The sequence below is a fragment of the Podarcis raffonei genome, chromosome 1 (genome assembly GCF_027172205.1).
Source record: "Podarcis raffonei isolate rPodRaf1 chromosome 1, rPodRaf1.pri, whole genome shotgun sequence".
NCBI lineage: Eukaryota > Metazoa > Chordata > Lepidosauria > Squamata > Lacertidae > Podarcis > Podarcis raffonei.
Window position 1 is genome coordinate 112,424,073 of NC_070602.1, and position 15,012 is coordinate 112,439,084.

The window sequence follows — 15,012 nt, forward strand, 5'->3', positions numbered from 1 at the left end:
AGAGATTTGGCTACATCATATAATCAGGTGCAGGTAGGAGCAAAAAAACAGAGATGTGGAAAGCAGCAGCAGCAGCTTGCATGCTGAGGTAAAGAGGCTCCCAGGCCTGAACACTGCTAAGGGTGGAAAAGTGTGGTACCTTGATGAGCTTGTGTGGAAAAGTTCATATTTGCTGAAGTGACCTTAGTATGGAGTTGAGAGGCACTGAAAAGGAGAATGGGACAATGAGAGGAGAGGGGTTAACCATTATGTGACCTTTAATTGACCCCTGAACCCCAAGACCCCAGGTCCCCAATTCTGGAACCTGGCTGTAGAAACACAATTTTGAAATGGCCATAAGGTGCATTTGTAAAGTTGGGTTGCACTCCCTATTGCTCTCTGCTTCTCCCCCTCCGCAAATGCCCTCTATCCCCTATCTATCCTGTGAGACATGTAACCCAAAGAATGTCCTCTGGCCTGCCTTCAACATTATTCAGTCCCTTTTATTATTTATTATTATTTCATCATGCCCTGATATAATATGTGCAGTTAAGACAAGCAGCACCTTTAAAGAAACCCCCAGTTTGTGGCAACCACGAACCAGATATCCAAACAAACCAACATAATAAAAAATATGTGGTGCCTATGAGAATCCCCATAGTGCAAATTTTAAAACAACGTAAGAGTTGTGTAGTGCAGTGCAATACATTTACTCCAAAATAAATCCCCTAGTGCTCAGTGGGGCTTACTCCCAGGAAAGTGTGTACAACACTGGTAAGGATCTGCGCTTGGGTACCTGTTGGTCACTGAGTCTAATTCAATCTGGTTTTGACATACAAAGCCTTGAAAGGCTTGGGCCCAGGCTATCTGGAGGAGTGCTGTCCGTATGCTCTTTCAAGAGGCCCATCACTGAGTGAAGTGTGAGGTACTGGGACTCACAAGAGAGCCTTCTTTGCACTGGCACCCCAAAACACTCTCTCCCTTGAGGCGCGTCCAGTGCCAGCATTGTCCATCTTTCAGCACCAGTTCAAAACCTTCCTCTTCTTCCAGGCAATGAGAGCATCAGTGTAGCAGCTAAAAAGGCAAAGGACCCCTGGACGCTAAAGTCCAGTCAAAGGCGATTATGGGGTGCAGCACTCATCTTGCTTTTCAGGCTGAGAGAGTCAGCGTTTGCTCGCAGACAGCTTACCGGGTCATGACTAAACCACTTCTGGCACACGGAGGACCATGAAGAGTGCCAGAGTGCATGGAAACACCATTTACCTTGTTGCTGCAGCAGTACCTTTTTATCTACTTGTACTGGTTTGGTTTCAAACTGCTAGGTTGGCAGAAGCTGGGACAGAGCAACGGGAGCTCAGCCCATCATGTGGATTCGAACCGCCGACCTTCTGAACAACAAGCCCAAGAGGCTCAGTGGTTTAGACCACAGCGCCACCCGTGACCCCCATCAGTCCTGCATAGTCCTACCGTGATGGACCGAGTGGCAGTTTTGGGGGGACTCAGTGGCACTCAGATGGACCGAGTGGCAGTTTTGGGGGGAGAGAATGGTCAGCTCTGCTTTATGCTCTTATAGGTTTGTTATGAGGTTATTTTTTGGTCTGTAGCTCAAAAAAATATCGCAACCCACCTTGTGTCCATTTCATGCTGAAGGGCAAGACATAAACTCTACCAAAGAAAGAAAGAAAAGAAAGAAATTACAGAAAGATTGTAGCCCAAACGTGTGTTCCAGGAGTGGAACTTTTGGATCTCTCTGTGGATCAGCCTGAGAGCAGAACGCTTCCCTGCAGTCTTGAAGGTGATTGCAGAGATGATGTAATCTATACTTCTCCGTCAAAAGGCTGTATAGAATTTTTCTTTCTTTCTTTTTGTGGCATCTGTTGTGTTTGTGGCTTTTATATATATATATAAATACCAGGCAGCTTTTTCTTGTTGCTATGGTCCTTGTGGAAATGTAATAAGCCAGAGGGAACATTTTCTTGTTTCCTTTGTTGAGCAGTGCAAAGGGAGTATTTGAAATGACTACGTTATAAACTGCTAGCTAAGAGAGGGAGGGAGAGAAAGCTTCTGAATACAAGGCCTCTGTGTTTATGTTTCATGCTGTATGATGTAACCTCAGATTGGTTTAGTGGGGAAATTGGCAAACAATTCCTTCAGCAATTTGTTCTTCTGTATTCTTCCCTGGTTGCCAACAAAGGTCCGTATAGTTAAAGCCATGGTTTTCCCAGTAGTGATGTATGGAAGTGAGAGTTGGACCATAAAGAAGGCTGATCGCCGAAGAATGGATGCTTTTGAATTATGGTGCTGGAGGAGACTCTTGAGAGTCCCATGTACTGCAAGAAGATCAAACCTCTCCATTCTGAAGGAAATCAGCCCTGAGTGCTCACTGGAAGGACAGATCGTGAAGCTGAGGCTCCAATACTTTGGCCACCTCATGAGAAGAGAAGACTCCCTGGAAAAGACCCTGATGTTGGGAAAGATGGAGGGCCCAAGGAGAAGGGGACGACAGAGGACGAGATGGTTGGGCAGTGTTCTCGAAGCTACAAACATGAGTCTCACCAAACTGCGGGAGGCAGTGGAAGACAGGAGTGCCTGGTCCATGGGGTCACGAAGAGTCGGACACGACTAAACAACTAAACAACAACAATTCTTCCCTGGGGGAAAAGCCTCAAATATTGTGATATTTCTCCTGTAGAGGTTGTTGTTGTTTAGTAGAGAAAAATAATTCAAGGGGGCCAATTTCCAAAGGGCAAACAGCCAGAAGAAAAAGGGTTAAGCAACCCCTACCCTGATCGCCCTCAGGGGAAAGTTACATGGAACTCGATGTTAAACGTGTAGTTTGGCCCCAATAGTTATGAGGATCTCATTCTTTCACTGACTAAAAGTACAATTTTCAAGTTCTCATGACTGAGGACCAGCCTCAGAAAATTGGGGGTTCATTTAGGCTAAAAGCCTAAGTGCCCAATCGACAAAGAATACAAAGAAGAGGAAATTATGTTCTTACTGCCTCTTAAAAAAAGAAGATAGATTCATTGCCATCCTTTATTTAATTCGTTGGGATAGTACCATTTGAATTGGCAGCATGTATCACACTTAGCACTTAGTTAATCTAATCATTGTCAATCTAAACACCAATATGTCTGCCTACATCCCTCACTTTGCTAAATTTTAATCACAGTGTTATCACCATGCACTGCACAAATTGCAAGTGGTCTGTTAAATTCCAGACTATGTTAACATTATTTGACATGCACAGTTTTTCTCCGCTCCATTAGGGATTCCCATGGAACAGAACCTCTCCAAGGCAAAAGGATAAGGTCCTGTGGTCCAGTTATTAACATTATTAAATTTTGTACCCAGTTCCAGATTTGAGAGAGCTACTTAATTTATCCTCTGGTCATAATGGGTTCATTTATCCTGATATAGTATTCAGAAGTTTATCTTGCCTCCCCCCCCCCCCAAGATGAGAACTAGGGGTGTGTAAGGGGAAATATTTCAGAGAATCATAGAACTGTAAAGGACCTCATCCAGCCCACTGAATGCAGGAATCTCAACTAAAGCATCCATGACAGATGGCCATCCAACCTCTGCTTAAAAACTACTAAGGAAGGAGAGTCTGCCATCTTCCATTCCACTGCTGTTCCACATATATTTATTGACTATTTTGTGTACATGACTTAGAGCGCACCCTTCTTTGTCTTTAAAGTTTCCCACTTGGTAGGAAGGGGCAATGACAACTTCTTCCAGCACAACTAGCTTCTTCTCTTTCCAGTTATAATCACTAATAGTCTTCATTCCCCTACTTGTTTCCCTTTCAAACGTTTGATTCATTCCATTCGCCAAAACGTATGGCTGAAGTTCCTCCAAATGAGAGTGTCACCGAGAGTTGGGAAGTTTAACAATAGAAAATGCCTAAAACATTTGACCTTTGACCCAAGGCATCCATGTTCCTTCCTGCTTTCCTTCCTCTCTCTCATTTTCCTTCCTTCTTTCCTAAGTGGGCAACCACGGTTGACCTTTGTGGATTCTGTTTCACTGCTGCCAATGTTAGTCAATGCTTAGTCAAGTCCTGTGCTAGGTGTCTTCAGTTGGAGTTAGCTGGTGAAACACCACAAAGTCCACACTGTTCATCTGCCAGGAGGATAGAAGGACTGGCCACTCAATTCCAGGTTCAACTAGCCCTGCATCATTTAAGAGAAGCTATCTGCCTATCTTAGTACTTAGGGCAAGTTCAGAAGTTAGAACAACCTTTTATGGTTTTTTAAGACTGACCACATTCTGTATCTTTTGTTACCCACACCATGGTGTGGTTTGATCCATGGGGAGTCTGAACAACATATAATATTTCATCCTTGCCATTGGCCTAGTAAACTGATCTTCCTAGCAAGGGGTAAGAGCTGTCTTAAGGACCCCCATGTATGTTCCAGAGATTGTTTTAATGCAGATGCTGAGCACTGTACCAGATCGGTGATATAGTGGATATCTTTGAAAGCCTGGATCCCCAAAATAGGGAATATATTGGAGAGCCTGGGTTCCAATCCTAGAAGAGGTTCTGTTACTGGAAAGGCCTGGTGGGTAGATTCATGGTGCTGTTCCCCAGATCCCCACACTTATTTACTTAGTCAATTTTAAAACAGCTCCATATTTCAAAGATTTTTCTTACTACGTTGTAAAAATATCATGAAGGAATACATTCAAACCCCACATTTTGGAACGGGACAGAACAATTAGATAAGCCATCCTCTTAAAACATCAACATAAAGCAAAACAGTCGACATATGGGGAGCATAACAACTACTAGCAGATTCAAAATACAGAAATATATGAGAAAGACAAACATCCACACTCACCAAATATGCCAGCATGTATTTATAGGTAGCACTCTGGCTTCTGCTGCTATCTCTCTGACTTAAGCTTGTGGGATGTGATACATAGGTAGCAGTCAAGTACAACATTCCTTGTTTTCCTAGAGTGGACATGCAAGGGGATGTTTGGTCCAGCCAGTTGGAACTTCCTGTTTCCTCCTGGGTTGGGACATACTTCCTTTTGCATGTGACTAAAGGTGAGTGTGACTTTACCTGTGCAGGTAACAAAACCACAAGGCATGCAGCCCTCCTCTCTCTTTTCCATCTTCCTTTTGTCATGTGAACTGCAGTGACTGCCAGTCTGCAGTCACTGGGATTAACCCCCCCATATGGGGTAGATCCACATGTATATACTTTGTAACTTCAGGGATTCATCTGTGAACTGAATGTGTGAGTAAACTTTTTTTCATATACTTTACACAAGATTGTGGCGTGTTTATTCTTTTAAGAGGGATAATAGGGGACTTACCAGGAATCTAATATTAAGAGGCTTAAACAAGCCTGCAACCAGCTACCCACTGTGAGTTTAAAAGGGGAATGTAAAACCCTGCTAAGTTATAGAACTTGCTAGCAGAAGTTAGGAAGGATATTAGTAAACAATATATCCTCTCCTGCCTCCCTGAACATTCCCACAAAGCTTACACCAAAAAGTTGGGGGAAATTTACACATTCCTCAATCCTGGAGCTCAGGGTGTTCCATGAATTGCTGTTTGCTCTGATTCAGTGGTACAGAGCGGGTTTTCACGGAGAACGCTCTGGATCGAGAGAGAGAGAGAGAGAGAGAGAGAGAGAGAGCACTCAGACATGGAGCTTTAAAGCATGGGCTGTGACACAGTGAAATAGTAAGTGTGGATAAGCCTTCAGGTAAGCCGATAAGCATGGCTGGCTGTGAATTTCCTGTCCCTTTCCACCTCATACTGTTCATTGCTTTGCCCATTTATAAACACATTCCCTTTGCCTTGCATCAGGAAAAATGACTACGAGGGTTTACATGTTTGTTTTATTGGTTGTACATCTATACACACAGAGTGTTTTAGGTAGTCTAGGGAATAAAGATCACAGATAGGTCCTTGCATACAGAAGAAGTGGGGAGATACTACAGATGAAATAATGCACATTTATCTTGCTTCTTCAGAGAGATTCCTAGACATACGCGCTAATATATTATGGCATAACTAAACTAAAATGATGAGTTTCTAAAGTTAAACCTGTCCCTCTATTTCTTTCAATTTCTTGAGTAACTTCAATCTAAATGACCTCAGCAAACAGGTTCTGATAGGCTTTTGCAGCTTGTCAATCATTTCTTCCCACCCTGCTTCAATCTACCTCCTCGGCAAAACAATGCAAATGTAAGTGTGAAGCAATGTGGGTGGGTGATAGCTAACACAGTTTGGGCTTTAAAAACGTCTCTGTGGTGCTCCCTCTTAACAGCACTTGTGAAATGCTGTGATTCGCTTGTGATCACAAAGTTAAATCCCAAAGACAGAATTAGTTCTCCTATTCTAAAGGGGAATGAGAAATTGATCACAGTCATAATTGTATGGGCAAACCCCATCAGTGAAACATCCCATTTGTCAATGAGACCCAAGGGTAGGAATAGGAGGCAGGGAGGACACTCCTGAAACAGTGATAATAAAAATAATAAGAAATAACAGCAACAACAACAAAACAACAATAGAAAAATAACACAGTAATAGCTGTAATAACAATAACAATGATGAAATATATACTTTATCTGCTGTAACAGGTATCTTACACAATAATTCTCAGCAGTCGGCAGCAATGAACTGATAACATTTCTACAAAATACCACAGTTCATATATGCTGATGTTCTCTTTTCCTAAAATAAACTCTAAAATATGTTCAGTTTCTTGAGCATATCTTTAAAAACAGATGCGGCAGCGCATTGCTGACTCCAGCCACTTTGCAGGCTGAGAACGTGACCTCCACATTCTTAGAATAAAATACTTCCCCATTTGTGAAACTTCTAACTTTGCAAACAGCAGATCTACACCACTGGTGGAGAAACTGTGGCTATGGGCCTAACCAGGCCTCACAAGCCTTCCCCTTTGGCCTATGGGGCCAAGGCACACCCACCTACATCTTAATGCCATATGACCTCAAAACGGGGTTGCAGTCACCGCCATTCAAAGGTCTGTGCAAAGCGCTGTCCAGTGCGCTTGGCAAGCTGATTGTCAGTGCGTGGCAGGCTGTGCTGTTGTCCTTATGGCTTGATTTCAAATCATGCAGGCAAAACGCCGCCACCTGATGTCATTGGAATGTCCTGCTCAGGCCTCTGTTTGTTGAAGGATGCTCTGAGACACAACCCCGATACCTGACGCCATGGATTGGGTTCCAACCATGTAGCTACCCAACTTATTTATCTGTGCTGCCCCATGGATTCCTGATCTGATGCAGTTGACCTGCCCATAGATGCAAAGACAGAACAGACCATGGAGGCCGGAGGGGCTAGAGAGGAAAAGGACTTCATGGAGTGCTGGCCCTACCATTTGGGCACAATCTTTCTCTTCTTTCCCAGGTGGAATATAGACACATATTAAAAACGCTATGAAGATGCTTTTTTAAAAAATAGTTTTAAAAATATACATTGAATTTGCCATTAGCTCACCATCGCCATCTAGTGTCACATTTGTATAACGCACTTAAAAAACACACTTAAAATGTTATATTTGCAGCTGTGGAGCTGAGTCACTAGGGTGCTGAAGTAGACAGCTGAATGGCATTGTGGGCCTTCAGATTATTCCCTGAATATTGTTCCTACCCATTCAAAAGCATAACAAATTGCCTAGTGCAGAAATATACTGATCATATTTGGTAATCACCACAGCACTGGTGGTCAAGTGCCCACCTGCCAATCACCTGATGTCACAATGATCCAGGCAAAGGGACACTTTTACCTCCAACTGGTATCTCTGGGAGAGTAACGCACCTATGAACTGAAACCAGACACACACCTACAATCCTGATATTTTGCTGCTTGCTGGAAAAGTACTGGTATTTGTTTCACCAAGAGTTTTTCAAGAATTAATTGTACGTGGCTGTGGTAGCTTAATGAGCTGGTGGTTTTAAAATGCCCTTATAAACCGATAAAACATTTATATAATAAATAAACAATGTATAAAATAAATAAAATACACCTGTTGAAATCAATAGGATCGAGAAATGCTTAATTTTTAACATGCTCCATATACGGATTCTGGATAGCTGGTAAAATGAAAGGCATAGCAGGTTTTGCATTGATTGTGAATCAAGATTGAAAACTATGATCCAAATTTCATTCAGTTCTGAACTGACTTCAGAGCCTCTGTTCTCTCAGCCTCTTTTCTTCACCCCCCACCACCTCAATATGGGGGGAAATAATACTGGGCTATTTTATGAGGATTTCCAAAGTACTGTAAGTAGCAGTGGGCAAATGGTTTTGCAGTTTCTCATTTTTCCAGTCGTAAATTCAGTTCTCTACATTTCCATGTTGGTTTGCATCATGAAAATTCACTAGAATTTTAGTGAGAATTTCTCCTAATATGTGTCATTTCCTACAAGGTTTTGCCCAGTGTGAATTCTTGCAATGCAAATTTTGCTGTTATAATGCATTTTTGTATGTTATTTTCACTAATAAATGCCTTTTTAATGCACACTTTATGGTAGGGTATCCATTTTTGTATGTCTTCCTTGGCTGGAGAACTGCCCTGCAAAATTTGGAGAAGTGCAAATTTCAAGGCACAGAAAGTGCAAACTACTGAGGTTTGCTTTCAGATGAGAACTGACTCTAATCTCTTCCCATCCCTAACTGCAAGTTATGCAATTATCCTCTATAAATGAAGTGAAAAGGTAAAGGTAAAGGGACCTGTGACCGTTAGGTCCAGTCGTGACTAACTCTGGGGTTGCGGCGCTCATCTCACTTTATTGGCCAAGGGAGCTGGTGTACAGCTTCCGGGTCATGTGGCCAGCATGACTAAGCCGCTTCTGGTGAACCAGAGCAGCGCACGGAAACGCCGTTTACCTTCCCGCCAGAGCAGTACCTATTTATCTACTTGCACTTCAACGTGCTTTCAAACTGCTAGGTTGGCAGGAGCAGGGACCGAGCAACGGGAGCTCACCCCATCGCGGGGATTCGAACTGCCGACCTTCTGATTGGCAAGTCCTAGGCTCTGTGGTTTAACCCACAGCACCACCCACGTCCCTTATAAATGAAGTAGGATATTGTAAATAATCTTAACTGGTAGAAGCATCTTAATTTATGAAAACATAAGGATTCCTTGAAATGGTTCCCACTTATGGAAGAGTTTCCCAAATGATAAATTTTGTGACTTTCCCCAAACCTTCAGCTGAAGCAAATGGTTGTTCCCTGTGCTCGTGTTCTGATAAAATAGCACTTGCCACTATTTGTTCCAAAATCAAGTCCAGCCAGACCACTAGTCTAACGCTGAGCCTCCAGCGATGCTCAAGTATACGTTTGAGCAAAGAAGGCGATGGGTAGCAGATCTGCAATCTTTCCTCTTCCAGCAGCTTCACAGCGCTGGCTGTGCAGCCAGAAGCCCAGAGCTGGCTTAGAGAAATAGGCTTGGTGCTCTGCTTCAGGACTGGCAGAAGAATTCGCTCAGTCACTTGGCTTTTTATTTGCAGACTTAATAATACTGTCCCCCCCCAGCCCCCTGCCCCAGCAAGCGGGTACTAAAACTCAGCACCCAAGGTTTCTTTCCCACTCCCCTCTTTGAAACTGCACATGCTGCTGTCCCAATGGAGTCACTGAGGAGACTGTATTGCAGCTGCTGCTTTTTCAACGGGTTAATTTGACAGTAATCTACTGTGCGGAGTTGCTAGGAGAAGCCGAATAGTCGCAATTAAGAGCCTACTCCTTCAATGGCAACCTGTGGAGCGCTCTCTCTCTCTCATTCCCTTTTATGCAGGAACTCCATGCACACCAACCATGCCTGCTCTGCTTATTCATTCTGAGAGGTGCTTTTGTTGGCAGAGAAGCAATTCGGGATCAACGCAGAGAAGGGGAAGCAGTGACGCTTAAGCAGATGCTCCCCCTTGATTAAGGAGGGTGCGGACTTCAGATTGGCTCCAGCCACCTGCTTCCTGATTGCACCCTGCCTTGTGAACTGCAGAGAGAAAAAGAGAGCGAGCAAGCAAGCAAGCAAGCAAGTGAGCGCACAAATCGTTCCCTCTCCTGGACCACTCTAGATGCTCACATTGATTCCGGCGTGGCCAGAGATTCCTGCACATTTTGAATGAGACAGCTGTGCTTCTGTGCGCAGGACTCCAGCAGTTGAACCGAACCAGAGACAAGTGCGGGGAGAGCATCAACGGTCAGCGGTACATTTGCTGCCTCACTGGCATGGATTAATCTGTGTTGAGGTCAGGAGAGCTGTGTGCTTAAGGGACTGAGTTGGCACGGAGGGAAGGGGGCAGGCAGCCCAGAGTGTGGATTTGGCCAGCCGAGTGAATCAGCAATTGAGGCAGAAGCTCCCCTCTGCTCTGCAATCCTGATAGGTTTCGAGAGACATGAGAGCAGCTGCTGCCTAACATGTGCAGATCTTCTGGTCTGTGTGCCAAACTGAAGAAGACTCTTCCTCCTCGCCGCTGAGATTGACTCTAATTCTGTCACTGCTGGCTGGACATTGATGGCCATGGGCTCCACGGGTACCGAGACGACTCCGGGCATGGAGAGCGCTCCTTTAAAGTATCCGATAGGAGGCCACACAGAGAAGATGTGGCAACGGCTCAAAGGAATGTGAGTATTCCACCTCTTCTCTTTTCCTTGCCCTGTCTCACTGAATGTTGTCTCTGAGAACATGCATTGCCATTGGGTTCATTGGCAAGCCACTTGTCTCAAATACGATCAATTTGGTGGTTGATTTTGAGGACTGATTAATTTGATGGAATCGACAGGGTTGCATAGGGTGTCTCGGAGTGGTTTGCTTTGCATCGGCCAAGGCAACAAGGGAAGTTGCCACTGGCATCGTAACACATGCAGCTTCCGAAGAGTTGGGTGTGACTGTCCAACCTCCCCAAAAGAAACTTGCTGTCTAGCTTGGGGTTGGATGGGTAGCAGCAATGTGACCAGGAGAAAAAAGTCGTCCCGTAGTGAGCATGGGTTTCCTGGGGCATGCAGATATATCTAGGAAAGTATACTCAAGTAGGAAAGCACTGAAAGTGGCAGTTTTTAATGCACAGTGCAAGAGAGGCATGTTCAGTGTCTAATGACTCTATCATCTCTATCTATCATCTATCTATCTATCATCTATCTATCTATCTATCTATCATCTATCTATCTATCTATCTATCTATCTATCTATCTATCATCTATCTATCTATCATCTATCTATCTATCTATCTATCTATCATCATCATCTATCTATATCTATCTATCTATCTATCTATCTATCTATCTATCTATCTACCTATCTATCATCTATCTATCTATCTATCTATCTATCATCTATCTATCTATCTATCTATATCTATCTATCATCTATCTATCTATCTATCTATCTATCTATCTATCTATCTATCTATCTATATCTATCTATCTATCATCTATCTATCTATCATCTTCATCCATCCATCCATCATCTTTATTTATCCATCTAATTTGGCACATGATAATCTCAGATGATGGTCCATGGTTCCTACTTGACTCCTGGTGTGGGTGGAGTGGAGGAAAGGGCCCTATGAGAAACAGGGGGCAATGAAACTACCACACCCTGACCCTACTGCAGCCACACAACCATGGCCAAAAAAGTGGATGGGCAGAAGAAAACATGGCAACTTGGAAGCAACAGACCAAACTGAACATTTTTAACTCAACTGGATGTGGGCATGGCCCTCCTGGATGGAAGGATGCTTATAGAGAAACTGTACCTTTCAGAGGAAGCTTGTTGGGCCCAAAGGTTTTGCTCTATAGAATGAACCTCCCATTGAAGAGGTGCACCCATTTCTGTATTATCATTGGCTGTCTGATGGCCTGTTTTCAGCATGATGACAAAGGCTTAATTCACAGGTGCAGGTTCATCAGCATCCAGTGACGACTTGCAGTGTGTGAACAGGACATCAGTGGCTGCAACACCCCAAACAGAAAGCCCTGTCCTTGCATCCCCTTGAACTCAAGACTTTTCAATAGAGGCCATTCATGTTTTGAGTCACCAGATGCACAGACATGATTGTGACTTAAGCCACAGTCTGGAGTCCTGAAACTACAAAATCGAATAGCTCATGGAGGAACATTGTTGTGACAAAGATTTGAGGTTTAAGTCAAAAGGTGTTGTCATCATTTGCATCCGCTGTTTTGAGTTAGTTGTAGGAAGGGGGTGATTTCAAACACTGGGAATGAAAGACTGGTATTGATCCTATCCACACAGTTAACAGCAGGAAAAAGAAAATACATACTTGAAAGGAAACAAGGGAATTTCAGATTCAGTGAAAGCAGCTTGGGAAAGTATAGATTAAACTTGTGCTTCCTACCCCCTCCTAGTCTACTATTCTTGGACTCATTCTTTTATGTTGCTCCCTATACAACAGGTCCCAGTGGGAACTGGGCTATTTATCCAGAAAAAGTGCCATTTCTGAACCTTCTGCGCAAAATCAGGTGAATAATGTTAGGCAGATGAAAGACAAGTTACTGAACTTGGTGTTTTTTTTAAAAAAAAATGGAGGCAGAAGAGAGTCTTTGAAATCCAGTGTTGGGAACACGTGTGATACACCAAGGCATCCCTTACTGCTACCAAACCCAGGTTTATCCATGTGATATGGGCTCAAGGTAGATAAGGATATTTTCTCTTATTAGCATTGCAAGTTGATTCTAAGGGGTGTTGTTATTACTAAAACCGTGATTGCAATCTGTGTGTCATAAGACCTGCAAAATATCGGGTCTGAACTACATGTCGACCACCCCATCATATCACCAAGCTTGAGCTTCAGGATTAGGGTCTCTGAAAGTCTGACGACCCTGTACATCAGGGGTCATCAACATGATGGCTGAAGGTTCCAATGTACCCCTCAGCCATTCCTATGGCACTTGTGAATAGTCTCAACTGGCTTGGTTGGACTCTCCTACATTGAACTTACACACCTTTGAACATGGCTTTCTTTCATTGGATGTGAAGATTGAGCACCCATTTTCCTTTTCATTTCGAACAGAGGAGAGATGTAAAAAGTTTATTTTGGTGAGCAAGCAAAGTAGTGGTTGATATAGTTGCCTTCCAAACCATAACCAGCATTGTTGGGACAGCTGGTGTGTGTGTAGGGGGGCATTCTGTTTTTTTTCTTGCTTTTTTAGATGTGGTAGCCATTTTGCGTTACGCCACACACACACATCCCCCACAGCAGCCATTTTAAGTTATGCCACACATCCACAAGCTGAATCCACAGCTTGTAGCTACAGCAGCCATGTTGTGACTGATGCCCACGGAACATAAATAACCTTTTTTGACACCTAGGAAATATATCCAGTGTAATTTAACCAGATTCTCTTGGTAGTTCTGCCATTGTTGGAAGTGTGGGGAACGGTGTTCTGGGATTGGGCTTTATCTATGGCAGCCTCTAAATTGTGAAATTCCTTCCTCACAAAGGTGCATCTAGCATCTTCATTGAACATCTCTTTACTCTGGCCTTTGCTTTGCTAAGGTGGTTTTTTTTTTGGGTGGAACCCATTTCTTTTACCGACTCTATACTGTTCTGTTCTGGTTGGAACAGCATTACTTGTTTTCATAACTGTAACTGTTTTATTTGTTTTAATCACACACACACCAGTTGCAGTCTGCCCCCGGGACTTTACAAGAAAGCACGGTCAAGAAATCTCACATAGAAATAAATAAAAAATCTTATTGGCCAGCACCCGGTTTCTATTTTATAAACATCAATAATGTGATGTTAAGATGTTACAGCATCTGATTGGCCGCTGTGAGAATAGCGCATGGGACTTAGATGGGCTGCTGATCTGATTCAGCAAGATTCTTCTTCAGTATAACAACAACTAGAACATACAGCATCATTCATTACACGGAGTAGTGCTTTGGGTAAACACGGTTGTCGGTAGTCCACCATGTGTAAAGGGATTCAAGTGAAGTTCTATTTCAGTATTCCAAGAAAGAAAAGGGAAAGAGACATGGGTGTGTTTGGCAGAAATGAAGTCTGATGATGTCCAGTTCCATCCCCAAATGACCACTGATAATTCAATTACTTGTGCTTTTTTCCAAGGACTCCACTTTGATGGGTGGGTGGGCATTCTTCATTTGGTTGTTTTTTGTTGTTGTTGTTTAAATGGTCAATTTTAAAATCACATAAAGGGAATACTGGACAGGTCAGACATGTTGTTGTTGTTTAGTCATTTGTCCGACTCTTCGTGACCCCATGGACCAGAGCACGCCAGGCACTCCTGTCTTCTACTGCCTCCCGCAGTTTGGTCAAACTCATGTTGGTAGCTTCAAGAACACTGTCCAACCATCTCGTCCTCTGTTGTCCCCTTCTCCTTGTGCCCTCAATCTTTCGCAACATCAGGGTCTTTTCCAGGGAGTCTTCTCTTCTCATGAGGTGGCCAAAGTATTGGAGCCTCAGCTTCAGGTCAGACATATGGCAGCATATTGAATGGTTTTATGAAATATCAGGAAGGAAGCGTCAGAACAAGAGAAGGAAGCGTCAGTTGGGGCTATTGTCCTAGCTCATGGAGTTATCTGCATGAGTGACATATAAAGGAAAAATTAATAGGACATATCTTCTCTCATAAAGAGAGCTCACGTCCATTTCAGAATTGAACAGGACCTCAAAATGTGCACAGCACATAGGCGTTCCTTTGAACAGGGCTTGCTGTTTTGTTGTTTTTTCTCGCATAGCATGAGCCCAGCTTGCACAAAGTGCACTGACCAGAGATTGAAGCAATGATTTCAGTCATCTCTGCTTCAATTCCCTCCATGGTCTTCAGATGGGCTATCCATGTAATTGTTTAAAAAGTGCAGCATGAACATTTGTCATTTAAAAAACTGTTGCAACATTTCCCTGCAGGTGGGATGTGGGTTTGTGATGTTGCAAGTACTAGCCAATCAGTGGTGTGCACAGCTGGTTTCTACTGAAAACTTGTAGCAGCTGTCCTCTGAGTTAGCTGTCAAAGTGCATCTGAAATGGTTAAACCATTAAAACAATGTGCATCCA

General features: G+C 43.4%; 1 protein-coding gene across 2 annotated transcripts in view; it reads left to right on the forward strand.

Annotated features, from left to right (window-relative positions):
• Positions 1-9,727: 9,727 nt before the first annotated feature.
• Positions 9,728-15,012, forward strand: part of PDE1A (phosphodiesterase 1A) — a 147,536-nt gene continuing 142,251 nt past the window's right edge. Inside the window, exon 1 of one of the 2 annotated variants that reach the window (XM_053409450.1) lies at positions 9,728-10,600. In XM_053409450.1, the coding sequence (XP_053265425.1) occupies positions 10,491-10,600 (110 nt within the window). In that variant the 5' untranslated portion in view covers positions 9,728-10,490. The remainder of the gene's footprint in view (positions 10,601-15,012) is intronic. The other variant, XM_053409485.1, reaches the window with a different exon arrangement.